The following is a 26930-nucleotide window of genomic DNA, read 5'->3' on the forward strand; positions in this document are numbered from 1 at the left end:
AATTCTGAATTGTGGTCTTTTGATTTATAGCACAGCTTTTAAGATTAATTGCTTTGAAATGAAAGCTTTGTCTTAATGGAAATGTTAATCTTAACAACAGATCCGAAGATGGCTGGCATGTCTAATTACATTATTTAATTTTTTTCAGATTTGTCATTCCCCATTTCTGTTGCTGCACTGTAAGTGAGAAAACTACATATAGTTGAATTATTTATCTTAAAGTCCAGCTAAACTACTAAGGTTTAGGGATATTATGGCAATGAGATATGTGGTATAGACAACTCAAAGAAAAAAAAAAATGTTTCCATTCCTTTACATTCCTGTGTAGTTTGCAGCTAACCAGTATCATTTGTCTACCATTTTGAATTGTCTTTAGTTGGTTCTTGTCTCTTAGATCAGTAGAGACCTACAAGGGACAGAATCGTGGAAATGTTGGCTGAAGGGACCTCTAGAGGTCATCCACCGAACTTCACACACAGACCGGGACTTTCCCAAGGACTGTGCCAACATATCTTTATCTACCTGAACCCTGAACGCTTTCCAGGAAGGCGATCCCACAGGCTTTCATAGCGTGGGATAGGCGACCTGTCCCAGCGCTGTACTACCTTCCTCATGAACAGCTTTTCCTTTCCAGGTGCATACTGAACATCCTAAGCCTCAGCCTGCTGTCTCGTTAATACATATACACCCTGAGTCTACAGAGGACTGAGCAAACAAGTAGCTGTAGGCAGTTACGAGGTTTCTCTGTAGCTTCTTCTTTGCCTTACTCAGCAAGGCCTGACACCTCAGCCTCTCTTCATCGGACATGTACTGTAGGCCCTTTATCCGTGGGAGCTCTCTATAAAAGCTCTCTGGTTTCTCCACATCCCTCTTGAACCAGGAGCCACCAAAAAGTTATTGCAGAGTTGTCTCACTGGTGGAAAACAAAGCGTCCTGGTTTCAGTTAGGACAAAGCTAATTTTCTTCCTAGTAGCTGGTAGAATGCTATGTTTTGGCTTAGGATGAGAAGAGTGCTGATAACACCCCGATGTTTTAATTGTTGCAGAGCAGTGCTTACACCAAACCAAGGATGCCTCAGCTTTTCACTCTGTCCTGCCAACAGGCAGGCTGGGGGTGCAGCAGAAGCTGGGAGGGGACAGACCCAGGACAGGTAACCCAAACTGGCCAAAGGGGTATTCCATCCCATCTGGTGTCATGCTAAACAATATATAGGGGTGGTTAGCTGGGGTGGGGGGGCCGGACTGCTCGGGGTTAGGCTGGGCATCAGTCAGCAGGTGGTGAGCAATTGCATTGTGCATCACTTGTTTGTACACATTATTAGTAGTAGTACTATTATCATCATCATTGTTGTTATTATTATTATTGTTATTATCATTTTTCCTGTCTTAATAAACTGTCTTATCTCAACCCACGGGCTTTACTTTCCCGTTTCTCTCCCCCATCCCAGAGAGGGAGGAGGGAGGGTGAGTGAACGGCTGTGTGGTGTTTAGCTGCCGGCTGGGTTAAACCACTACACGGAGGAAAATAACAACTTCCCTTGACAAGCTGGTCATGCTCCTTCTAATGAATTCCAGTCTGCGATTTCCTTCATTCACAGCAGCCACGCGCTGTTGGCTCATGTTCAACCTGGTGTAGTTCACAGCTCTCGGATCCTTTTTGGTAGGGCTGCTACTCAGTCACTCAGTTCCCAGCCTGCATCAATACATAGGGTTATTCCACAACAAGTGCAGAACTTTGCACTTCCACTTCTTCATTTTCATGAGCTTTCTGCTGGCCCAGTCACCGAGTGTATTCATATCCCTCTAGACAGAAGCTCTGCCACTTGTCGTATCAACACACCTACTCCTTCTGCTGCCACTGTTCCAAGGGTGGCTGGATACAAGGCAGTTTACCTTAGAGCATCTAAAGTGGTACTAGCCATCTATCCCCAGGTTTCTAAACTCCACCCAGGTTTCCACTGAAAGTGCATAGCAGAGGAGGGAAGAATGGGTAGACTTTTTTTTCAGGATCTCACCACATAACAGAAAAAGAGTCTGTATATAGGTTCTCAGAATTTTATGGTGTCATTTAATGTTGTACCTAGCTTTTCCACAATTTGGAGCTTTTATATTTAATGCTAATAACATTTATTTTATGTATGATTGCAGAGAGGTGTTGAGATTGCCTGTTTGCAATCTGCTGGTATTTAAAGTCACCACATTGTTTTGTGAAGTACATGCTACATGTCTAAGATTCTGAATAAAATATATCAGCTGATGAAAGTGAAGTCTAGAGACAGATACAGGACAACAGTACTGGGTACAAAGATATCAAAAGGAGAATCTAGGGCAACTGACAAGGTCATGATACACCACTTGATAAAATATTACAGGGGATTAATCTTATCAAGCTTTAAGCATACAGAAAACAGGGATTTTCCAAGTTCCCTATATAGTTAATAATGGCAAGGAGAAGATGTCCTATTTTATTGTTTTTTGTTATACATTTTGAGAGCTCTGAGCCTTGTAACAGTGGAAACTGCTGAAATGTAGAAACTCTTCCATGAAATGAAGTTCTTATCTTCTGCACAGCTCCTGGCCTGGTTTCTGTTACTTTCATACATGTTTACATACATGAATGCATGCCTGCAAATGCACACACACAGAGGTTTAAGAAAATAAACTCCCAAAACTATGAAATAAAATTATGTCAGAAATGGACCTGCAAACTGCAATTTATACACCCATGCATATGCAGTGTAAATTCTTCTTGTGAGCTTAAGACCATATCTGTGAGATAATTATTTGTAATAACAATTACACAATGGTATGAATAATAGTATATTATAGAATATAATAAATATAGCATGCTTACTATAGTAAGTAATATTATTTAGGTAATAGTGCAATTTGTATTTGTAATATGCAGTATTTGCAACAGTGGAGGCAATGGCTGAAGTACTGAACATTTAGTATTAATGAAATGTATTTCATGTTCAGATGACAACATAACATGGATTTTTTATTTTTATTTTTTGTTTGTTTGTTTTTGAGGGGTCACATGCTAATTGTTCTCTACAATACATCCAACAACCAGTTAGAAAAATAACTTATCTTACAGCTTTCTAAGTTCCAGTGCGTGTTAGTTTTCATTCTGTAACCATTTTATAATGATACAGATTTCCTGTAGGTGCAAAAATTGCATTTATTTCATATCAAATTGAGTACTTCATCACAAACATTCTTGTGGTGGACAGTTGTTTTTTCTCATTGTCTATCAGATAGACTTTTGAGTTCTCCATCTGGAAAGATCAGGATGTTTCTTATGGGCATCACAAGAATATGAATTATTCTTGTCTGCCTTGTTCTGTATACAGCTCTATACTTCCAAGAGTTTATATCTCTTTAGAGAGGAAACAAAGACAAATTGGATGCAGCACACCTATGAAAAGCAGCAGAGACAGTGTGTAATATGATGCACACAATTTGTAGAAAAGCCACAGGACATACACATCTTGCATTTTTGCATATTTTTTTAGTTACCACATATATGGCAGAATTAGTTACTGTTGTCTAGGAACCAGTACATTCAGGGTGTACCAGAAGTCATGGTGTCTGATGACATCCATAGCATTTTGGTCCTTGCTAGGCATCACTGCTACAAGTGAAGAAAAAAGACACCAACCAAACTAACCAAACGAAAAACAGAAACCCTTATTGTGCCATGTCATCTAAAATGATGTTTGTGTCTCTTCAGATAGTTCAAATCCCTTGTTGCTTTTTCCATCATCATCATAAGGGTTCGCTTCACAGTTTGATTCTGCTTCTCTCTCTCTTCCTTTCGCCTTCCTGTAATAGAAATTATTTTTATATTACAAGCCCCTGCTCTGTTCAAGTCCTTCTGGATCCTCAGAATAAGCAATTGCAAATAATATTGTTCTCAACTGGGAAAATTCGTGCCAGAAAGAATTTTTCATTGGCTTTAAAGGGAACAGCAGCAAGCCCACTACATTCTCAGAAATCCCATTATCGGAGAGACTTACGAGAACAACCTAACCATATTGGTGAAAATGCAATAATATTTAAGAGAAATGGCATTCCTGGACAACCCCCAACAAGACCACTGAAGACTGCAGGTGCTGATGAGTGCAGGCAAATTCTGCTGCTGAAGAAGGCAGCACGCAACACACAGGCTGCTCCACCAGCCCTGCTGCAGGGCTGGCAGAAGCCTGGCCGTGCCACAGCTCTTTGCAGCCACAGCACATCCAGCTGCCTTGGCTAAACTGCTGATGAAAATGAACATTCACTACACTGCCAAAGCTGCCATGCACTGAAAGGCAGGGAGCTGAACCGTTAGCCACTACTGTTGAAGGGAGGGAGATGATAAGCAGTAATTCCCTGATATGCTTCAGTTAGATTTGGTGGCCAATCTGTAAGCACCCTGATGAGTCAACCATTGGGACTTCTCCCACTAGTCATGATTACTGTGTCAAAAATACTACTTACTTTTTCCGATCTCTCTGTCCACTGATGATCAAGACAATAACTCCAATGACAACCAGGCTAATGACCACTCCAAATATAATTAACCAGATGGTGACTGGTGGTTCATAAGGTGCGGCCAGGGTTGGAACGATGCCCACAAACTCCAGCGTGTTATCATCCAGCCTGAAAGCCTCATTGATTCGTCCTCGAGACATGCTGCCATCAGGAGGAAATTAGAAGTTTCACATGTTTATTGGAAAGAAAGAAACATTTCTCAGTTGCTTTATATCTCTCCAGTAGGCCAAGTTCCCACTGAACTGTTCAGTTGAACAGGCTGCACAGGAAGTACTGCTAAACTTATATTCCGTCTTCCTTCAGTCACAGGGTGGCAGGTAACAAACATGATAACTTAAGCCCTTAACATGTTGCAGCTTAAATAACATGTTCAGACACTGACTAAGCTCTTAAACCCAGTCTTAAAAGCTTATCAAAATGCAGCAAGCAGCCTTATGATCTCATTCTCTATTTGTGCTTTGCCTCTTATTCTCTTTATCCATAATTTTCTTGGTTATATGACAGAAAACTTCAGCTTTGCCTTATTCTCTTTCCCTCCTACAGCCTTCCACTACCTTGATTTGTGCTCTTTACTGCCCTGAAAATACTTTCCCTGTTGTCTTTTCTGTGTCTTGTTTTCCCTGAACCTCTGCTTCTGTCAGTTTGATCTGGACAACAATTTTCATAGTCATACCTCTCCCTTGGTTCACTGCTTTCTCTAACTGCTTTCTCAGCCCCATCTTGTGTTGCTGCTACTTTTAGATTTGTGCCGTCTTCTTTTCCCAGTGTACATTATCCGTGACCATCTGCAGACTTGCAGTTTTACTTACCATTTTTACAGTAATAACTGACAGTGGTTTCATACTGTGCTATAAAAGAGCTGTTCATTGACCCATAAGTGGGAATTAGCTCCTGCTCTGACTCCTTTTCTCTACAGTCAAATACAACTGGCTTTCTTTCTAATGCATCATTCTGCAGTTGTCACTAACAATAATTCTCACACTGAATTTTCTCTAATGAGAGAAAGAAAACACATGTGCTCTTGTGCATGTACACACCATTACCGTGCCTCATATTTCAGAATATAGAATAGTTCCCGTTAAAGTTGAAGCAATGATATTTCCTGGCAAAGTATGATGCAATTAGGTGTGTTATGACAGTTTTACAAGCCCCCTGAAGCATTTTACATTGGCTGCTGTCCAAGACACCATCAGATAGATGGACTGTTTTCTTTCTATCCTAACCGTTTCTCTCCTAGTATTTCCATTTTAACTGCAGAACTGACTTTCTTATTACCCTTCCTGTTTTAGCACGCTTAACCTCTGCTTTTCCTTTCATCCTTTCATATACTGTTTTGTTTTTTTTTTGTTAATTTGTTTTTTCCCAGAAAGCAAAATCTCACCTGATGGCACTTTCCACGTCAGCTTTGGGCACAATATTGCTGACATTACCTGGCATGCTGACAGTAATGTAGAAGGAGACCCTTTGCGTCTCTTCCCAAACATGCACGTCTGTAGCCCTGATCAAGAAACAGAAGAGAAAGTTTTTGTGGTTGTTGAGATGACATTAGCTTTAAATTCAAGTAAGAGAATGGTTGCATTGAATAGGTAATGCTAGTTTTTGCCAAGTGAAAGCTTCCTAGTGACCTCAACTTGGAAGTTAAACTTATCCTGTTAGAAATTCTGTTTGCAAGTGCTAAGGAATAACCTCAGATGGAGAAAGTCGATTCTATACCTGGGACAATCCGAATTTTCCAAAGCACATAATCAGCACACAGAACAAAGACTGCTCAGGCCCTCTAAGGTGTGTTTAGGGCAGGTCTCATGAGGGAAGTGATACATGAAATACCAAGTGGGAAAAAAAAAATCCTTCTTATGCTCTGCAGAGAACAGGTCCTAGACATCACATGACTGATGTTCTATGAAGTAATATCAAATAGTTAAAATAGATAGCTTCTCAATTTTTTCCAAGAGACCTTAAAAAACTGTGTTTCTTCTTAGCAAAATCAATCTCAAATGATAGATTCTGTTTGTAAGTAAACCCAGAGAAGATTAGTAAGTCTATATGGAATCTAAGTGCATTATTATGAACAAGTTTATCTTTCCTGGGCTCAAAACCTCTTGGATATTCAGTATCGTACATGTATACAATTGGAAATTTTTATTTCTAACCAATGTGTCTTCTCTGATATTTTCATGGGGCAAAAAAATTCTCTGCTATTTTCACTGGGCAAAAATTCTCAAGGCTCACTTTCATCACCGATGGGCAGTGGGAGACAAAGCCTCTGCAGCCACTGAAGTTACCTATCTTAGCACACAACTCCTGAACTTCATGCTTCTTGGGGAAGAGAAAGAACTGCATGCAATGAAGCTGGCACCTCGCTTTTTACAACCAGCTGATGTTTAACATTGTTATCACCACAGAAATCACAATTAATTCCACCAACCCATACCACTAGTGAGCCAGAATCAATACAGGCATAGCCAGCATAGTTAGGCAAGCCACTCACTCGAAGTCAATGAGTTGCTGCTTTTCTGCGAAGTATTTCCTCATGGCATAGGCGATGGATGACTTGAACAAGAAGAGCTCACTTTTATCCCACTCATACTGCAAAAACAGCACAAGAGAGATTCATCAGAGGTGACAGTTGTATGGCAAGTTAGCTGACACTAAGAAATCATTCTAAAAAGACATAGTAATTGTAATTCTTGGCGTGCATTTCTGCTTTATTTATTTGCACCTTGATAGCACTTTGGGAACCTACTCAAACATTTTATCCCTGTTAATCTGAGCATTCTGCAGAAGAACAACCAAGCAGGCATCCCTACTGCCAAACAACTCTTCGTGCTATCCCTCTGCAATCATGTGGGGCTGCTGAAGATGTTGCAGTCCTGCCTTGCAGGAAGCAAAGGCAGCAGAAGCAACATGTGCTCTGTCCCAGTTACTGGAATTCATAGTCTGTGCTTTAGAGAGAGGATAATAAAGTGACCATAATGATGACAGCACTTCATGATTCAGATCAGCAGGTTAAGCTAGTAGTAGCACCTGCCAGGGCCAAAAGGGCTGAGCTGGTGATGCTGATGCTTGTGGTACAGAAATACAGCCGGAGTGGGAGTTTCAAAAGCCCATGCTAGTTCCTGTGCCCACAGAGACGAAAAGCTCTTTGCATCAGCATTTCTACTGTTCTTCTTCCCTTAAGAACAAACAGGCAATATAAAAAATTCCTTGCCTGTGTGCAGGCTCCTCCCAGCCTGCCTTATGAGTCCAAAGTTATCCTGGGGCACAGAAGTCAAAAACAGCTTCTCTGGAGCAGGAACCGGGAGCTTCACAGAGGGCAAAAACCTCCTCAAGAGCTGACAACGCACCCCAGCCTGTTGTGCAATGCCATGTGTGCACAAAGGGAAAATTCCTTTCAGAACTATTCAGTATTGAAGTATCTAACCCCTGAAGGCTTGGATTTGATTGCATTGCAGGAATGCCTATAAATGCTGTCAGTAGTAGTTTTACACCATTCCTGACTTTCTCAAGCATCATTCGGGAAGGTGCGGTAGAAGACAGCTCTGTTGTAACAGGACGTTATAAAATCTAGCTGCATTCTTCTACTCTGTCCTCCTGTCACCACTGGCAAAAAAATAAAGACAAACACACTGGAGAAGGGAACAGCAGGAGCCCACACAGACGCTGGTCCGTGCTGCATCATGCCCCAAGAAAGGCACTGGTGACCCAGGAAGAGCAGCCCCCGTTTCCCCCCCATGCCAGGCTGGTTTCTCCTGCCAGCAAGAGCAGGGGCTGTTGTCTGCCCCTGCCCTGGCAAGGCAATGGTGTTCTGCTCACCAGGAGCTCACCAGGAGCCAGGCAAAGCCCTGCCCTGGAGCGCTTCCCACTCTTTATCTCAGGCAGCTGGCAGCATTCACCATCACAGCTTGCAGGCTGTTGGGGGGGGGGGAGGGGAAGGAGGGTTCCTCTTATTTTTGTTTAGCCCAATATCTTTAGGCTCCATAGGGATTTTTGATTTATTTATTTTTTTTAACCAGGAGCTAATTGAGCTTGTTTCCTCTACTGCTGCTTTCTGTACTTAGCACCTTTGCTTTTTAAACATTTTTTTTTTCTGTAGCATTTTGTCTTTTATGTCTAATGTACTTTAATTGCCAGTGTGCCTCTCAAGTGCCTTTATAAATAACATTACTGGCTGGGTGGAGGGAAGCACCTGGCTGGCTTCTGGTCTGTGTGTGAGCAATGACTGCCTGCACGCTGTCCCTAGGCACCTCAGAGATCTAGCCTGGTGCCTGCTGCTCGCCACAGGGGCTGCTTGGCTTTCAGAGTGAAATGAATGTCCCGTGTTCCCTGCAAGACCCCCACGTGTAGCTTGAAAGTCAGTGCCTCTAATTCAAAAAGGCTTTTCCGTGATAAAATACACGTAAATGCCTGCAGGATGACTGCTTTCCATTTCCAAACACCACCTTTGTGCCCGCCTTTTACAACTCGACCACAGGAGTGACAGTCACCCAGTGGGGAATTCTGAATTGATGTTTGAAGGAAGGTTTATTTTCAAATGGTGGTCGGGGGATTCCCATTCAAGGGACTTTTAACAGTTTCCCTTGATAGGGCGCTTGCTTAATGCCCCAGCTGGAACAAAGCTGTGGGTGTTTCAGCCTCAGCAGCTACACTGGTGATGCTGTGGCTGCAGCTTTAATCTCATCAGCCTGAGAACAGTTAGCAGGGTAATTTCAGCCAAACACACACTGGCATAGCTGGCACGGGCCCATCTGTGAGCCTGGGTGCTTAATTTGCTATCACTTTGTGCTATTGAAACTTCCCTGCTGGTAGCATCCAGGGTAGGTAGCTGAGAGCTACAATATTGCCTGTACTGCCCCCAGTGCCCCCATCCCCCAGTAACACTCTCCATCCCCCTGCAGAAGAGCAGGGGATTCCTCCTTTTGCATTCTAGCCGATGCTAAGGAGCAGAAATGCAAATAGATTTGCTGGTGTACTGAGAATGCCTTCTGCTGTCCTAATGGAGCAATGCACCTCCAAATCCATCTTAAACACTTGCTCCGCATTCCCGGCTTCTGTGTGCCGTGAGCTGCATAAAGCAGCCGAAACATATTGCTCTGTGCAGTGACAGTCCTTGTGTGTGCCATTGCCTGCTTCTCTGCACGCTAGTGCCTAGAGACACATCCCCAGGAGCCCCACAGGAGTGAAAATTGGGGCAAAGTATAAAGCTGCCGAATGGAGAAGGTTTCTTGCAAGTTGGTGACGTGGACTGGTTGTGAGAGGAAAATGCACGACTTGCTCTTCAGAGCATAGGAACCTACTGTCCATACAATAATTCAAATTAAGTAATCTGTATGAGATTGTTTTACAGCTGCTCAATTGCACAACAAAAGGCTGTGATGGCAAAAGGCAAGCATAAAAATGGTATTAAGCTAAACATTAACCATAATGACTAATAAATGTGTTGTAATAGGGAGCCTTTTCATGCTGCTGATATGAGTTTTGAATTGTATCTAACTCGACTCAGCGGTCTAGGAAGCAATAAAATTCCAGTGGGGCCTGCATGTGAGACAGTGATAGAAGCAAGAGCATCAATTCATATGAAAAATGAGCCAAAGGTACTGCGTCCTTGCTAGTCCAATAGGCTCCGGCGTGCATGTCTAAATGGCCTGCCTGATGACATGCTCCTTCTCGGAAAATTACTAACGCTCTGCAAGGTGAAAACAGAGATTAACAGGTGCAAAGTGTCTGCCCTGAAACCTTCTAGGACGCCTCCATGAGACTGGCATGAAGAGACAGAGTGAGAATAAGGAGCAAATTTTTAGCCAGGTGTCTGGGTTAAACAGATGGGCCAAGCCAATGCTCTGCTTAAAATCTTGAAGAGTCCTCTTTTGCTTTGATGAGTTTTGTCAGTTGCTGTAATACATTTTATTGGGCCAGCTGGTGTAATCAGGGAGAGCAGACACTCTTGGGAAGGAAAGCCCTTCTCCTTCCCTGAAACACAGCAGCTGCACTGCCCTTCTCAGTCTTTATAATAAAGCTTGTGACTGCACAGGGGCAGCAGAATACCTCAGGGCTACAGCAAACAGGCAAACAAGGATCTACAAAAGGGCAGTAACAGGAGAGCTGCAGCGTGAAACCATTTGAGAATACAGGGTGGGATTTAACCCCTCTGTTTTAGCTTCATATTTAAACGTGAAGTAGCTACTCTGATAACTTCTGACTGCAGTCATGATGATGGAAATTAGGAAAAAATGTCGGTAGAGGCTTTTGTCTTTTACTTAGCCACAGCAGCATAGCAGGGCAAAATATTGCAGTTTTTAGGTACACAGGTCCTCCTATGCTAGCCCTCCAGGTAAAAAAATGATTGGTAACTCCATGGTATAACTTAGCTCATCTAGCTCAGCTGTCTTTTTTACCATGGGTGAGACCACTCCCAGGAGAGGTCCCACTGCTGACTGTAGAGGCAGTCTTGACCACAAACTCAGATGAGACATCTATGGGATAACCCTCCATCTCAGCTGATGCCACTTGTCAGATACTTCCTGAGTGACCAGCACAGCATTCCTGTTGCCCACGCGACACATAGAGCATCCCAGTGCAAGCACACTTACCGTCTGGCCTGCTGCTTTCAGGCTGATGCGTACTTTGATGGCATTTTCAGAATCTGATTGAAAAAGAAACAAGACCTGGGTCAGAGCTGCAGTGACGTAAAGGTAGTCACTGGGAAATGCTGGGACAGCTACAGTATTCTTGCAGGTTCACCTGCTTTCCCTGGCCAGCTTGGTGGGATTTATCTTGTTTCCCTTCAGCCATCTCTACCGCCAACATCTGCATCTGAGCTGTAAGCCACCCAAGCCTTGTTTTGTTTAGATAGAAAGAAGGAGCACGTCTAGAGGACAGTCCTCCGGCCTTCTTTAGACATCTCCCAAAGGAAACATGTCTTTCCCTCCACGGAGAATAGGCAGCTCAGAAGCAGGAATTGGTGTTTGATGAGGTGAATCTCACTACCAGAGACAGGCACAGCACTGTACATGTAAGAGTTAATAGAATCAATGCGCAATCAATACATACATGGAGTCCAGTCTGTATTCCAGCCAATGTATCTGACAGAATTGTTTTTTTGCAGCCAGTTAAATAAAGGTTCGAAGTAATGGAGTAGAGGTGTTGCATTCATGTACTTCTCTCCTGTTAAGCTTTCCAGTGCTTGAGTCCAGGGCTTAGATCTGCCTAATTCAAGCAATCCTCTGTGTATGTGGAAGGAGAGACAATGCATGTTATTGACATGTTCCGTCTAGGCATCCAGCAAAACAATCTGCAGTCAATATCAAAGTTTTCTGCTTTTTTTTTTTTGTTTTGTTTTGTTTTGGTTTGGTTTGGTTTGTGTTTTTTTTTTTTGTTTGTTTGGTTGGTTGGTTTTTTGTGTTGTTTTTTTTTATTATTTTTTTGGCTTCTGAATCCACTCCTCACTCCCATCATTCTTATTAACAAAAATAAATTATTTTTCATTAACAGGAGATTAAATCTTTGAGGTTTGCTTCCTCAGCTGATATAAATTTAGCCAAATTGTCAAGATGAACTGACAAGATAAATGCTAAATTTTCAAGCTAAGTTCATTCTTGGTGTAACCTCAATGATTCTGGAATGATTCTGCTTTGCTATGCTGTGACTTGCTACTTATGAGAAATTGTCCTTGTTACCTCAGACTCTCACCAGCTGCTGTGGAATTGGTGATGTCGCACTTGTGAAGAGGGCCGGTGTGGTTGGCCGCTTTGCAAAGTGCCTCATGGAACTGGAACTGGTAAATGGTCCGGGTGTAATACCTAAAGAAAAGGCAGGGAGAAGGAAAGCACACATTTTGTTAGTTGTCTGTCAAGAAAATCCCAAGTCCTTGGACTTTGGGAGGCTCCGCAGCATCAGCTCTCTTTCCTGCTTGGAATAAGCACTGCAGCAATGGGAGGCCAGCCGGTATTTATAGCCTGTGCTAACTCTGACTTAACAAAATGCCAAAATCAAAGGCAGCAGAAATGCCCCAAATCTGTTTGCTGCCACATAGCTCAAGGTTTTTCCTTTCCCGGGTCTCTGCTCCAGCTGAGCCTCTAGGATGAGGTGGCTGGGACACGGAGGGACCAGAGATAGTTTCTTCAGGGCTGCATGTGCATGGCCCAGGTGACAGTGGCACAAGGCATGCCTCCCCATGAGGCAGGCACATCATATCGACATAATCCCACCAGTCTGATAGCAGCACAAAGCTGCTCCGCTTGGCAACACACCCGGCCATTCAGAGACTGCTACAGAGAATCTCCTGATGTCCACTGAAAACCCCCCACTGAAATCAGTTGCCTTCAATCAGGATGTAAAACAAAATAAGATGGTGTCATAAAAATCTCCAGTATGTTTTAGGTAATCAGAGCTTGTTCTGCACCCAAAACGTAAATCATGAATTAAACATTGAGCAAGGCTGGAGTTACCTTATGAATGAATAATCATTGGCCACATGGAACAGTGCAGCAGGGTCGCAGTACGTCTCATCATGAGGGACTGGTTCAACAACACCAACTATGTCTCTCCTGCAGGTGGAGGAAAAGAAAAACCATGGTATTTTCATTAATAGTTAATAAGAAAGAAAGAAAGAGAAAAAAAAAAAAAAAAAAAAAAGATTCTTTTCCTCTGTATTGTCAGATACCTATGGGTAGCTCTCTCCCTTCCAAACACGAGAGGTATATACAGCTCTCCATAACCCCAAAAGAATACTGCTCCACAGCTGAAGACCACAAAGAAGCTGCTTTGAACCTGATGGTACAAAGAAAGGATTTGCAGGTGTGCAGGGAGTAGTTGGTGGTATGAAATATCTTAGAAGATGTGCTTCACATACACCTCATGCCCTGCGACACCCCAAGTTTTGTGCTGGGTAAGTGCATGCAGAGACTGGGTGGCCCAAAAGGTGAACGACCTGCTGTGTCCCACTGGGATGGAGGTGATTTTTTTTTTTCTTTTTTTTTTTTTTCCTCCCCTGAGAGCATGCTTCCTGATCAGTACTACGGAAACAAGCCCATACCCTAATTTTTGAGAATGCTAATAAACTTACACAGAAATATTTTATCTGCAAACCTGGATGACAAGGTCTTGTTTCAGCACAAAGCTTTGCAGTGTCATTACAACAGATGTGATAAGCTTCCCTGAACAATTTGTCACTCTCCATTCCTCTGACATCTCTGCTACTTTTGAATAAATCGAAGCTGACTGATTTTTTATGGTGGGTCAGGAGGCTTGCTGACATCAAGTTTTGTTACAGATTTTGTTTGTTGATGAAGGCTCACTGCTTGTGTTCCTGTTAGAGTGTAGACTCAATTTCAGTGTGGGGATTGCCTGGTTTCTTTGCATTTTTCTGCCCCCATGTAACCACCCTGGGAAATGATGGACTCCAGCCTGAATCAAGCCTCTTTTTAATCTTGAACTCCAGGGAGGTGAAATGGATTGGCTGGTGGGGATAATCTTTGAGGCACCTCTGGCTGCTTCTTACCAAGGGAAGTGTATTTTCTTGATTGAGAAAAGTGGTAGTTAGCAGAAATATCAATACATAGGAGAGGAAAGCAGTCTGGAGATTTTTGAACAGCTTACATCCAAACCCACTGTTAAGTGGGAAGGAAAAGCTACAGAGAAAAGCATGCAGAGATGTTGGTTTGGACTGATATCTCTATGCCTCTCAGGTTGGCACGTGTGATGAACCTCACCTTCCTCTTGTCCTTGGGGAGGTGGGGAGCAAACAGGAGCATGTGGCCAGTGAGATTCAGGGAAGAGAGATGTACTTAAGCTAAGTGATGTCCTGAGGTATGTATCATGGGGAACAGCAATGCTGAGCCTGGGATCTGGAACATCCCATGTAAAGGCCACAGGCTGTCTTTATCAGAGAAGCTGACATTAGAAACGAGGAGAAAGTCTGCTGAAAGGTAGGGGAGCTACCCGAAGCTGAACACAGTGTTCATGGGGATAGACTGCTTGTGAGACCTTGACCACGTTTTCACCACATTGGGTGTTTCTACATGGCACTCTGCTGGGCTTCGTAGAAACATCCTGAGAAACAGATCTTGCACAGGGGGGCACAGGCATCTCAGTTATGTTGAATAACTATGAAGGAATGGTTTTGCAGAGTCAATTGCAGAAAAATACTCATTTCTCAAACTTACTTCATCTCCCACCACTGCTTCATCCATTCCTGCTTTGTAATCTCGCCCCTAAAAACCATCCACCTCCACTTCTCCAGCATGTAAGTAAAAGGCATTGTTCCAACAATCGTTAGTGCTTGTTTGAGCAGAAAGTTGATTTCAGTTTCTGAAGAGAGAAGTAGTTAAGGTAACGGTTATGTTAGCAGTTAGTATCCAATTAAGCAACTAAAGTTGCTTCCTATTACAGCTAATGCTTACAGATGTCTGAGTTAGAGGCTTTACTAAGAAAAAAGTGGAAGGAAGGATACTAATGAAAAAAAAAAATTACACGAGGAAAGATCACTTAAATAATGTATACCATTCTGTATCTATTTGTCCACCACCACCACCTCTTAAATAATTTAACACCTTGGTATTTACATGCCATTCTCCAATGGGGAATTTTAAGTTGAAGATTTTAGTACACCTCCATCCTTATAATGCAATGCTCCAAGAAGGCAAACAAACTGCATTGCAATGAGGGCTTACCTCACCTATGTTGTCCATTCAATATGCACATAAAAGAGGGATGTAAATCTCAAGGCTTCAGTTTCATTTTAACTGCTAAGTGCATACCTCTGAAAGAAAGGTATGGCTTTATGTAATCAAGAATTTTTTCAAGAAAATAGTCTTCAAGAAATTGAAAAGACTATTGCAGTCTCATCTAGGTGAGCTATGAAGATTTTGCAATGAACTATTCAGTAATGAAGAGCTAGCTATTTGTTTCTAAATTATGTAGCTGCATTATGAAGTCGTGTTCCTCGCTTCGTGACGCAATTTGGGGAGAAAAATAGGATTGCTGATAAGTTTCTGGGGCAGAATTTGCAGAAGCCTCTGAGTCGCTCACTCATCTTGCAGACAAAATACTCTGCTACAAGAAAAAAAAAAAAAAAAAGAAGGCCTGTGAGTGTTCTCAGTTAAATATATAGTATTTATGTATTTATTTACCTTCATCCTCTTGGAAAGCTGGCTCTAGGAGGTCGAGAGATTTCAGGTGCTGTGGCGTAGCTGCAGAAAGTGACATAATTTCACCTACTGCTTCATGGAAGCCCTCGTTGGCCCCGTCCCGCAGCAGGAAGGGCTGCACAGAGTATGCCATGTCGTACTCGATGTGGCCCATCTCATGGTGCGCCGTCAGGAAGTCATCCATGGTCACTTTGGTGCACATCTTGATCCTGCATGCCAGGGCAAAGCATTTGTGGTTAGAGATATGGTGGCTGGGCCACTGCTGTGGGGCAAAGCAGCCTCCAGAGCCAGCGAGCACCCCACACCTCGAGCAATTCTAGCATGTCATGAGGTTATCTTGCAAGGGTGAGGACTGGAGGGGAACTCAGCAAAACACTTCCATCCATCCACCTAGTGCACCAGGAGTATGGGAAAATGTCTGCTTTGTAAGAAGCAGGTGCTTCCTAAAACTTGGCAATAAGTTTGCTGTGCATGTTGGAGTGAGCATCCGTCGTCAAATTTAAGCAGATGGCAGTGTTAAAAAAACTGTGTTGGTCACTCCTGCTTTCATCCTCATGTGGGTACCATTTAATAAAGGAAATTATTTCTTCCAAATGCGATTTCCTTTCTCCTTCCTGAGAGTGCTGAGGATGGAGGCTGGCAGCTTTTATTACAGCTCTGTTGGGGACCAGCCTCTTTCACCAGGGAGCTGCAAGAGGGGATGGATTTTGCCCCAGGACACTTCACTGTGTGGGAACTTGCAGTCTCTCTCCTTACCGGAATATGAAATAAACTGATGTTTTTCATGAAACTCTGGAAGTCTGCCTACCAGTTCTGACACATCAACTAAAGGTAGCAGGTGGTGTCTCAGGAGGTTTTCATTTGCTGCCCAGGGACCTGTGCCATTGCTGCAGAATGTGTAGGTGACCAGAAATCCCAATGATACCAACAAGCACCTGCATTTGTGTTTATTCTTTAAGCCCTGGAACAGTCATTATTTTTCTAATTCAAGTAGATAATAGTCACTTCCCTGCTTAAATTTGACAGTAGTCCTTAGATCTTCACAGGAAAAGCTACACAGTAAGTCTTACAATCCTGCAGGCTCCCTGCTCCCTTGTTTTCCTTTCCTCTCTTATCAGACAGAATAAAAATAATGAATAAGGAACAATTAAATCTTAAAACAGCATGGTGCACCTTCAGTGAAAATATGAATGCTCTAGGAAATGGTATGAGAAAGGTTTATAATAGCTGCAGTACCTGTAGTCATTTTTGCCCATATCCCATGCTGTAGGATGGCAGACAACCTTCCTGTTGTCAGTCGGCTCTGTGAGCATGGAGTTTTTCCAGAAGCCCTCAGTCATGTTGTAGAGGCCAATGGAGCTGAAGAAGGCCTCAGCAGCTTTGAATATTTTCACTGCATCCCAGTTCTGAAAAAAACAATGACACCATTGACCATTTCTTCTGCATGGAGCCCGTTCCCAACAGTCAACTTAAAACAGAGCAGCTGAATTCACGCTGGTCTATCAGGGATTTCAGGTCAGCACCTGGCTTACTGAAAGTCAGGAGACAGTGTCCATCATTGGCACTTTCGTAAATGCTGCTGGGAATTGGACTTAAGTGTTTTCCCCACAAACATATAGGCTTCTGCACTCACGAGAGTCAGCAGATAGCACCTGACTCAGACCAGAGAAGCCTTTAGTAAAAGATAAGGTGGTGGAGATAAAAAAGGTCAGAAACACGACAGATCTGGGATCCATTTCTTCAGCCACTTCAGTCAGGAACAATTGTTTGGGGGAGTGGAGCTGCGCTTGTAGCAAATGTGTGTGAGAGGGGGTCTTGGCTGGAACCATAAAACCTGGCAAATGTATCTATGGGAGTTGTCTATCAGATTGTAACTGCACATTAATGTCCAGAATATTTCCAAATGCCACTCGGCAGTTTTATTACTCTAAATAGCAGGTCTGCATTGGCTGGGCTGGGTTTTTGCAGAGATTTACGTGGCAGATGGCTAATTTGGACAACAGTCCTAAATTAGGCATGAACAAGAACGAGTCCAGCCTTCATCCCTGAGTTTCTGTAAGCAATGCTTCTTTTCCTCATGGTGGTGTTTTGGTATAAGTAATTTAAGACTACGGGGGGGGGGGTCAGTTCTGTAAAATATGAGTGAGATTCATACACACTAATGCAAGCTGCTTATGAATCAAATGTAGCTATTCCTTCTCTTGCCAGTATAGCATTTAAATGGAGCACTGCCTCTGTGAGGAGGGTAGAATTCAGGTAAATAATCACAGTTCAAAAACTTTCATTTAATACCTTATTTTTCTATAAAAGGAGCATGATTTAGGCAAGCATACAGAGAGTTTTCTTCATCCACATTGTCAGTCTGGCAAAGGTGTCATGGTTGCTAACACTGTAGATCTCAAATACAGACCTTATGGTGCTATGCAGTTATCAAAAGATAACAGGCAGAATTGCAGTTTCCTAGCTGTACCCAAATAAACAAGAATGGCAAAAAAAAAAAAAAAGGAAAAAAAAAAAAAAAGAACTGCAACATACAAACTATTTGATTATTGTAATGGCTGGCAAAGGTCATATTTGATAACAGCCAGTTCCATGAGTCCTGAAATATTTATATCAACAAAATATATCTCTTAATGGACAGGTGTCTCCGAGGAATACAGACTTGGAGCCAAGATTAAGCCAGTCAAAGAGGGTGGGGAAGAAAGAGAGGAGAACAACTAAGGGAAAGAAAAAGTACAGTGGAAAATGAATGAACATATTAAGGTGAAGAGCAAAAAAGGATGCAGAAAGCAATTCTTTGCTGGCGGCATGGCTACCTTTGGACAGCTATAGTTTTATAGACACTGGCTGACATGTGCAATTTTTATGCTATCTAAATTCATTACATAATGCATATTGCATAAAGAATTTATCATGTCTTACCTTTTGAACCATTGCATCAGTTACATCAATGTTTGGTTTGGCTGGATAGGGAACAGTCAAGGGATACAGATTTGTCCAAAATCTACCCCACATATCACCTTCAGAAGAGAAAGAAACATAGAAATACTTTAAATGGTTGACTATGTGTTGTTTAAATTGTTAAAGACGGTTCTATAAATTGTGTGATATCATAAGAAGGGACTCCTATGTGCCTACACAGGTCAGATCCAGATGTGGAGAGAAGCAGTTCTGGGAAGCCATGAATAAGTTAAAGTCAGATCCTTTTATTTCCCAAAACTAGCTGTACAGTATAGTTTCAGGACTGATCACCTTCCAAAGGTCTGCTTAAAACTGAATGCCCATATTGTTAGCCCATGAGATTGCTGCCTGTTGTGCTCATGCACATTAAATTACAGCAGCTTGATGCTGCACACTTTGAAGGCAAAGTCATGAAATACCACCACTAAGGGCAAGATTTGAAAGGGAAAGAATATAGATCCCTCCAAAATCTAATTTCAGAGGAAGACAAGTGCCACTAAGGGGAGAAAAATGTCGCTGTGCTATGCTGGAGTTTTGAGCTGGGTGCCCATGGCTCCAGCAGGCAGGATGCTTGCCTTCCCCACCTGCCTCTGCTGCTAAGCACCTCTGCCATCTCTGCCAGGGACTTCTTGTTTCTCCTCTCCCCTTCTCTTATTTGTACCCTGTTTGTTAATATTAAACAGGCAGATTACTCTGTTCCCATGTGCCTTGAAGGTGGTCGTCCTGTGTACAAGGCCAGGCTCACGCGACACGGCCGCGTTGTCGTACCCAGCAAATGAGCGGGGAGGCATCCTGTGGAGCTGATGAACTGGGAGCCGTAGGCCTGCTCCAGACGGTGCCTCACATAGGCATGTAGCTGCTGGTACAGCGGTTTTATCTGGAGGCAGAGAAAGAGAAGGAAGCACATTAATTTCTCCTGTCTCCACCCCACTCGTCCCTCCTGAGCAGAGAGCCTCGAAGGTGTCTCTGACAAAATTCTTCCCTCATGAACCTGAAGCCTTTGGCATGGAGCAGCAAAAGGGACCAAGCTGCACCGTCCCTATGTGGTATGTTTGTTTGGGGACGGTGGAAATGGGTGCCAGGCCCTAGTAGAGGCTGGCTGCAAAGTTTTTGCAACAAAAGGATCATGGGGAGAAGGACACTCCAGAAATTCATACAAGGCTATGTGCTCTCTGCGCCTTTCTTTTGAGCTTGTCCTGGCATTGCTGCAGAGGTAAAAATTGTCACCTATGACCCCCAACAGCTGCTAACCTCATGTGCACTGAGATTGGGCCATCTACAGCAGGTCTAGTCTTCTTCCTTCACAACATCAAAACATGAGCCTACCCTCACAAAACACAATCCGCTGTACTTGGTAAAGGCATTTTTCTGCCCCTACCTGCTCAAATGTCTTCTCCACATCTTGAACAAGCTGGTCACGGCTGTATTTATACTCTTCTGGGTAATCTGCTTCATAATTTGCCCTCCAGTAATCTCCATAGTCAGCATAACCTGTAAAGCAGGGAGGTGTTACCCCATGACAAAGCACATGGTGTGGCTCAGCCAGCAGGAGCAGTGCAGCTCCCTGCTGACCCTGTGCAGGGCCACAGACTTTCCCCAAAACCAAAGCCAACACCAGGAGTGAAATTCAGCTTCCAGTGGCACTACATCTTCCAGTCCACTGAGCTCCATCGAGCCTGGAGACAAAATGGTTCATAGCTGAGGTCTTTTCCCTAGTGATTTAGAGGAAGGTGATGCCTGTGCTTGATTAAAATTTTCAATCTTTTTTTTCTTTTTTTTTTTTTTCCCCTGTCCAACTCTTTGGAGTATAATGTCTCATGGCTGATCTCTAGCTCTAGATTGGTAGTTTTCAAGAAACAAGGTTTATAGGAAAGTAGGTGATCCAGCAGCAGTTTTACCAAGAGGCAGATAATGTAACTGCTTCAGCAGCTATTTTAGAAGTCCTGCAAAGAAAAATAATAGCAGCCTGCCATTGCTCCTTGAAAAGACAATACCCTGTGATTTGTGGAGAGATCTCTGACTGAAAGCATATTTCCCTTAGTGCAAAATCCTTTTAAAGCACCTGGCTGTGTCTGCTGCCCCAGACCTGCACAACCTGATCATTCCAATTGGGGCAGAAGTAACACTGCTTGTGGCTGGTGCAGGAAGGCCGAGAGGAAAGAAGAAACCTCACCAGGGACATACAGCAGCACTCAAAAGCTTTTTAAACTGAGTGTGTTTGCCCTCAAGTCACAAACAGTGCAGTTCTGGGAAAGGCAGTCTGTGTCTAGTGAAGGGCACTAATACATTATGGCATTTGGGAAAGTGCCACTAAAGATACCCCATTTTTGTTCCAGGCTAGTGACATAATTCTGATCTGGTCCTTGGCACCTGTCTGCACTACCTTTTATTTGGCGTCATGCACACTCAGAGCAAAATACATACAAAATGTTGATCATCAACGTGCAAAACAGTCTGGGCTGTGAATTCTGGGAAAAGTGTGCAAGACTGAGGTATACTTCTTAATTTCTGGAAGCCAGAAAAAAAAAAAAAATAGGCAACTTACCATTAAGCTTTGCAGCCTCATTTTTAAGTTCAACATACTCTTCATATAATGGTCTCATCATCCTGCCAACATCAGCTCTCCAGCCTTCCCATGCCCACAGTCTTTCATGGTAATCTATGCTGTTGGCCATAATAGAATCCAGACCTGTCAGAACAACAAATATATATATAAGTACTAGGCCTTGAAAAAGCAGAATCTCTTTATTTTCTTTTACAGCAGGCAAATGAGCCAAAGCCAAAGAAATTTCATGAGCTAAGAAGATAACACTTTGTGTTTGATATACTAAAAAATCCCATTATTTTATTGCACCCTTTTTTGATTTAAGATTTTCCCCTTCTTATCTTTAAGAGACACAGAGCAGATCATGAGTCACTCAAATTAACCATGCTCTCTCCCTGCATCAGCTTCCCTTGCCTTGACCGTGTTCTTGAGACTGGCCTCAGTGCAATGTCGAACCCAGCAAGACTTGGATGCCAGGGGGGAAAATTATAGACTTTCTACGGTGTGGGCAAGCCCCGGGTGACAGGCAGGCTGCCACATAAACTGAGCAGCCCTCTCCTGCTGCGGGCCTGCTGCAGGTCCCTGGACTCCAAGGTACAGTGAAATTAAGACTAAGCTTTAGATAGCAGGATATATCTATGGGAACTACAGCCTGTTTTCTCACAGTCATGGGTTTCCTTCCTCTTTTTGAACCCTTGATATGAAGGGCACCATATGGGCAGCTGTTAATACCATACCTGGCTCCAGCACCATGCAGTCGAATGGTGCGGTGGTTTTGCAGACAGTCCCAGTGCTGTAGATGGTACTCATTGTATTTAGCACGGTGTTCAGCTACAAATTAGATGTGAGATAGCCCATTAGAAACACGCTATGTGCACAATAATAGCCAGTTATGGTAATTCCTTAAAAGCTCAATTTGATGCCTCACCCACCAGCTTAACATTTAAGCTTATGTCTAAGCTCAGCAGAGATTAATGAAAGAATTTGCCCGAATGCATTACTGAACCAGGACCTAGCTGGAAAAGACAGATAATCTCTCGAATATATGATGTAATCTACAGGTCCTTAATATCCAGTCAGCAGATCTCTGCATTCGATGAACACGAACTGTCAATATACAGCAGCAATAAAGCAATAAAGTTTATCAGCACGCTCCCATGAATGTGGACCCACCTAAAGCCTCCCAGTAGCTCGTGTTTTAGAGCAAGAGCAAGAAGGGCCCCATCTGCAGAGGCTGTCAGGCTGACTGCTGCTTGCCAGCATGACATTATATCGCACCAATGCTTAACCTCCACCGCAGAGAAGCTACTGCTCGTGTCTTGGGTCAGCTGAAGGCCAAGTGCATCTGAAATCACCCAGCTCAGAAGCTATGATACACAGCTGCATCTTTGTATCTTTTTTTTTTATGTTTTCAAGTTTTCATACCTCAAGAAAAGCACGCAGCACTTTTAGCTTTTCCTTTAGGACTAGGCTTTTCCGCATTTAAAGCTTTAAACCAGAACCACTTAGAGCTGTCAGTGGGAGGGGTTGTTGATGACTAGCTCTAACTTTATCTCTGTCAGCTTTAAAATGAGTGGGGACCCTGGGAAATTTTTGTGTCAGTGAAAAATATTTAAATATTTCTGTGGAATCCCATCAGACTGGAAAAAGTCACTTTTCAAGTGAAAATCAATCATTTCAGCCCCAAAGGCCATTTATCTAGGAACCTGCAAGTGTCTAAATGTGGACAATACTGAAGAAAATACCTCCTCAACAGCGATAGCATTACCATCAGTGCACTGCTGTGCTCAAAAATAAATACATATTTGTATGATCCTCCAGCATTCCCAACAAGGCAATCTGTCTTTCCAGAGAGACATCTCATTTAGACCAAACTGGATGTCCAGCCAGCCTGCTGCATTTTGTGTGAGGTGGTTAACATTGCTGATCCTAGCTGAAAAATCGCAGGATCCTTCCATAATCAGGACTGAAGGATCCCCTATCTGGGCAGTATGTTTCAATTTGAACTCCAACAATAAGAAACCAATTCAACGCTCAAGCGCTGGGCTATAGATCCCTTTTGAGTCTTCAGAGATGCTCAGCCCAACTCCTCATATGCTCATTATCCATACACATGAGTTTTATGTGAACTTTACAGTGGAAATGTCAAACCTCATTCTGAATCTTGCTTAATGCTGGCCTTCAGCAGTTTGCTGTGGAAAGGGGCCATTGACCTTCACCACTTTCAAGCATCCCAGGGCACCTGCTGCATAGAAGCATCCCCTCTCCTTCACAGTCTGACAATGCAGTGTGTGCAGGGAAAGAAATGTTGCCTCTGCCTCCGCCTGTCTGGCTCACTGAACATCCTTTCACGCATCTCCTGCTTATTGCCCTCGCTCTGGACTTGGCCATGCACTTGACACAGGTCCTCCTTTCCCTGTATGACTAACCTGGTCATTTGTGCAAGGGCAACCCTGAGGCGGGTGCGAGTTTGCAATTTATGGCACGGATTACACAGCAAGGTGATGACCTGAGAGGGAAGCAGTTTCCTGAGCCAGACGCCCCTCATATTGCTGAGGTCACCTAGCACAGGTACGTGCTCCTGTAAAAAGCATGATCCTCAGCCAAGCAGGGTGGTGACAGCACCATGCCCTTGCTCACCTGGCACAAATAAGCTGTGCTCAGCAACTTACCCTGCTGTATTTTTCTGGTGACAGCACGGAGGATCCCTTGTCCTGGAGAGACTGGATCTGGAGCCTGAGGAGAGGATCCTGGATGTCGGATAGTGGGAAGTTGCTGGCATTCCTGGAGGCCTCCTCGTAAAATGCAGACCACTTGGCACCCGCCTCGTTCTGCAAGAGGGTCACACAAGCCCTGGGTTACTTCCCTGAAAGAGGGCAGCAGCCTGATGTACTCAACAAGCAAAAGTATTTCTTCTGGGGAAGAGCTTCATTTGCGGAGTCCACATGTGGACTGTAGGTTTAGCACTTGCACTGTGCAGCTGGAGAACTTTCTGACTTCACTTTCCAAATAAACATTTTTCTTTGGTGATAGCAAAAAGCAGGACTGTCTCCTCACAACATATTTGTTATAATTGATCCAGCATCATCTAGCTGTGTTTCCTGATAGTTTAAATCACCATAAATTCTTCTTTTAGTGCTTCCTTTGGCTCACCTGGGCCTAACAAAGCACAGGTACAAGCCAGGGCCCAGGAGGGCTGTGACCCTGATGTCATTCCTCATTTCTGCTTCAGTAGCAGTAATAAGCAGCAGCCAAGATATTGATATCGAGTCTTCTCATGCAAATATCACTTTCTCCTGAAGTTTTAATTAATAAAAGATTATACATGGGCATGGAAGACTCTAAACAGGTGCCTAGATCAGGCATGCAAAACTTGAGAACATGAAAGCTACATGAAATTACTTTTTTCACTGTTGCAATTACATACATGTGAAACTCCCAAATTTCAGTGCATGAAGCAACACCATAAGAACATCGTTTGAACTTGAGACCATCTTTAAAAGGTCCATCTTATTCTTTTCATCTTTCTTTGTATATGTTTGTACATAGATTAGCACATCATCACCTGTCCAAAATGGCAAAAAGAGTAGTGCTAATTCACCTGGGCCCTTGGGATAATGTTATTAATTGTGCACATGACGATTTTTTGGGCTGTGAAGAGGGCACCTGCAATGCCTGTCCCACCCTGCTAAGACATCAGGATGCAACAAATGCACGGTGAGGCCAACCCTTTTTCCAGGGCTGTGCCCACGTTGTCCAGCACTGTGCAGGATGGACCAAGCTTCAGGCTCTGCTGGACAGAGACAGCAACAGGCATAACATGCCCATTCAGACCCCAGAATGCTTTCCAAACACTCAGCCTTTTCAGGAGCAAAGCAAACAGATCCGCCCATTGCTCAGCAGCTTGCAAAACTCACTGGGCAAGAGTTTAATAAGCACCCAGAGGAAGAGCAGCACTGTGCAAATCTGCATTTGAATTGCTTGTCCTGACCAGGGAAGAAGAGGAGCTCTAGGAGCAGTGGGGCAGGAGAGGGGGCTCTTTAGTTACAAAAGCTGGGGGAAAACAGTTTGCTGTCTGTTTTTTCCCTAATTAGAGAGACTGGTTGATAAGTCAGAGGAATAGTTATGAGGTTTGTGGCCCAATTTACAAGGAAAATGGATGGGAAGGAGCCAAAAGGGACAGTAGTCATTAACTCTGCTCCTCCAGCAGAAAGGGAGGAGGGGAAGCAGTGGGTTTATTACCAGCGCTACAAAAGAGATCAAGCAAGAGAAAACGTCCTCTCTGAGCACTGGACTAATTGGTTCTTATTGCTGGTATCTCCTCACGTATTATATTATCATCTCATTAATGCTGAAAGTGCTGTATGGGGCTTTCATTTTACGTGTTTGGAAACATTATAGTTTAAGTACCTGGTGCATTGGAAAACATTCCAGATTGACAATGATTAGTCATTAGGATTTCTTCCAGCAACCAGTCTCCTTGCTTTAATTAAGAAATACTATAATTAAACCATGTTTTAATTAAGCTATAAGACAAAGTGGAAGACTTGTACTGTTACACAAAAGTAGATGTAGGATGTTCAGCTTCATTTTTATGCTCTGAATTGTTTTTCTCTAAAACTTGACTTAACTTTAAAATGCAAGTAGCTACAAAACTCAAGGTGGTTTTTGTTTTTGTTTTTTTTCTTCTTCATTTTAAAGGTTCCAAGGTTATGAGATGCCAGGCTGCAGCACGGCTGTATTAGCAGGCAGTCAGATCATGGCTGAGCGCTCTGAACAAACACAGTACTTGCCAAGAGACCCAGTTGACTGGGACAGCAAGATATTGGTGTTGGAAAGCAGGGCAAACTGTGCTGCAAGGTGCTTCAAGTAAAAATGTTCTATTCCTTACTTCAGGTAGATATTTACTTCCAAAGCAATGTTCTAGACCACCATGGTGCAAACTCCAGTGGTGGCTTTTCTAAATCTGTAATCTCACTTCATTTTTTTTCCAGTTTAATACCCGCAGTCAGTCTACTAACAGCCAGGGCTATGAGATGAATGTGGTCAGTAGGTCTTCCCCTCTATAAAGAATGGGATCCCCTATACAAGACAGGGATAAGCTCAGGACATCAGTGAATATAGAGGCAGGTGCCCCTCTCCATCCAGCTGATTTTGGGTCCAAATGTTCCTCCTTCACCTTTTCCCCCAACTTACTGGGGTGACTCAGGGTCATAGTTGAGGGCAAGTCCAGCCTCTGGCCATGTCAATGCAGTGTGAGGACAGCCCTGTCACCAGCCCTAGGCTTCAGATGTTGCTAATGGCCCAGGCACCTCCAGTGAGTTAAAGCAAGCTCCCAAAGCAGCACACAAATTTCTGTCAACCATGGTGGAACCAAAACAAACTGGAAAGTAACTATCAGATTCCTAAAACACTATTAAAACCCATAGAATAGAGCACTTACCATCTTTGTGGCGGTCTCCTCAGTAATGTTGGTGTTGTAGTCCCATGAGGCAAGGGAGTTTTCATAGTTGATGTCTTCTGCCCTCACATTGAACTCTGCCAGAAACATTTTGGCTTGATTTGTGACATCCTGTGGGATCACAACAGCGCTCAGACCACAGAGAAGCAAGACGTGAGCCAACATGTTCGTGTCCAGGCTGAGAACCTCCCAATGAAGTAGTTTTCCTCAGATGAGCTTCTCTACCTTCTTCTCATCAGCATTTATGCATGGCTAATGTGAACTAAAGAGGCTGAATCCAA

At 43.3% G+C, this 26930-nt stretch overlaps 1 protein-coding gene across 1 annotated transcript; it reads right to left on the bottom strand.

The window, feature by feature from the left end:
* Nucleotides 1-2046: 2046 nt before the first annotated feature.
* Nucleotides 2047-26930, bottom strand: ACE2 (angiotensin converting enzyme 2). Its single transcript, XM_082753604.1, has 18 exons — nucleotides 26632-26930; nucleotides 23861-24019; nucleotides 21926-22019; nucleotides 21189-21332; nucleotides 20022-20134; nucleotides 19412-19520; nucleotides 18605-18702; nucleotides 16919-17088; nucleotides 15665-15891; nucleotides 14699-14843; nucleotides 12983-13081; nucleotides 12212-12334; nucleotides 11586-11758; nucleotides 11126-11178; nucleotides 7027-7124; nucleotides 5920-6036; nucleotides 4485-4679; nucleotides 2047-3827 (listed from the first exon to the last, which is right to left on the bottom strand). Exons 1-18 carry the CDS (start codon nucleotides 26812-26814, stop codon nucleotides 3710-3712), a joined length of 2418 nt encoding a protein of 805 aa, XP_082609730.1. The 5' UTR covers nucleotides 26815-26930; the 3' UTR covers nucleotides 2047-3709.

Source organism: Aythya marila, assembly GCF_965140915.1.
Source record: "Aythya marila genome assembly, chromosome: 1".
Lineage (NCBI taxonomy): Eukaryota > Metazoa > Chordata > Aves > Anseriformes > Anatidae > Aythya > Aythya marila.

Coding starts and splice junctions, on each gene's coding strand:
- ACE2 (XM_082753604.1), bottom strand. CDS start 26,814: ATGTTGGCTCACGTCTTGCTTCTCTGTGGTCTGAGCGCTGTTGTGATC. Junction 22,020..23,860: donor CACCAGAAAAATACAGCAGG/GTAAGTTGCTGA, acceptor TCTAATTTGTAG/CTGAACACCGTGCTAAATAC. Junction 3,828..4,484: donor GGACAGAGAGATCGGAAAAA/GTAAGTAGTATT, acceptor TTTCTATTACAG/GAAGGCGAAAGGAAGAGAGA.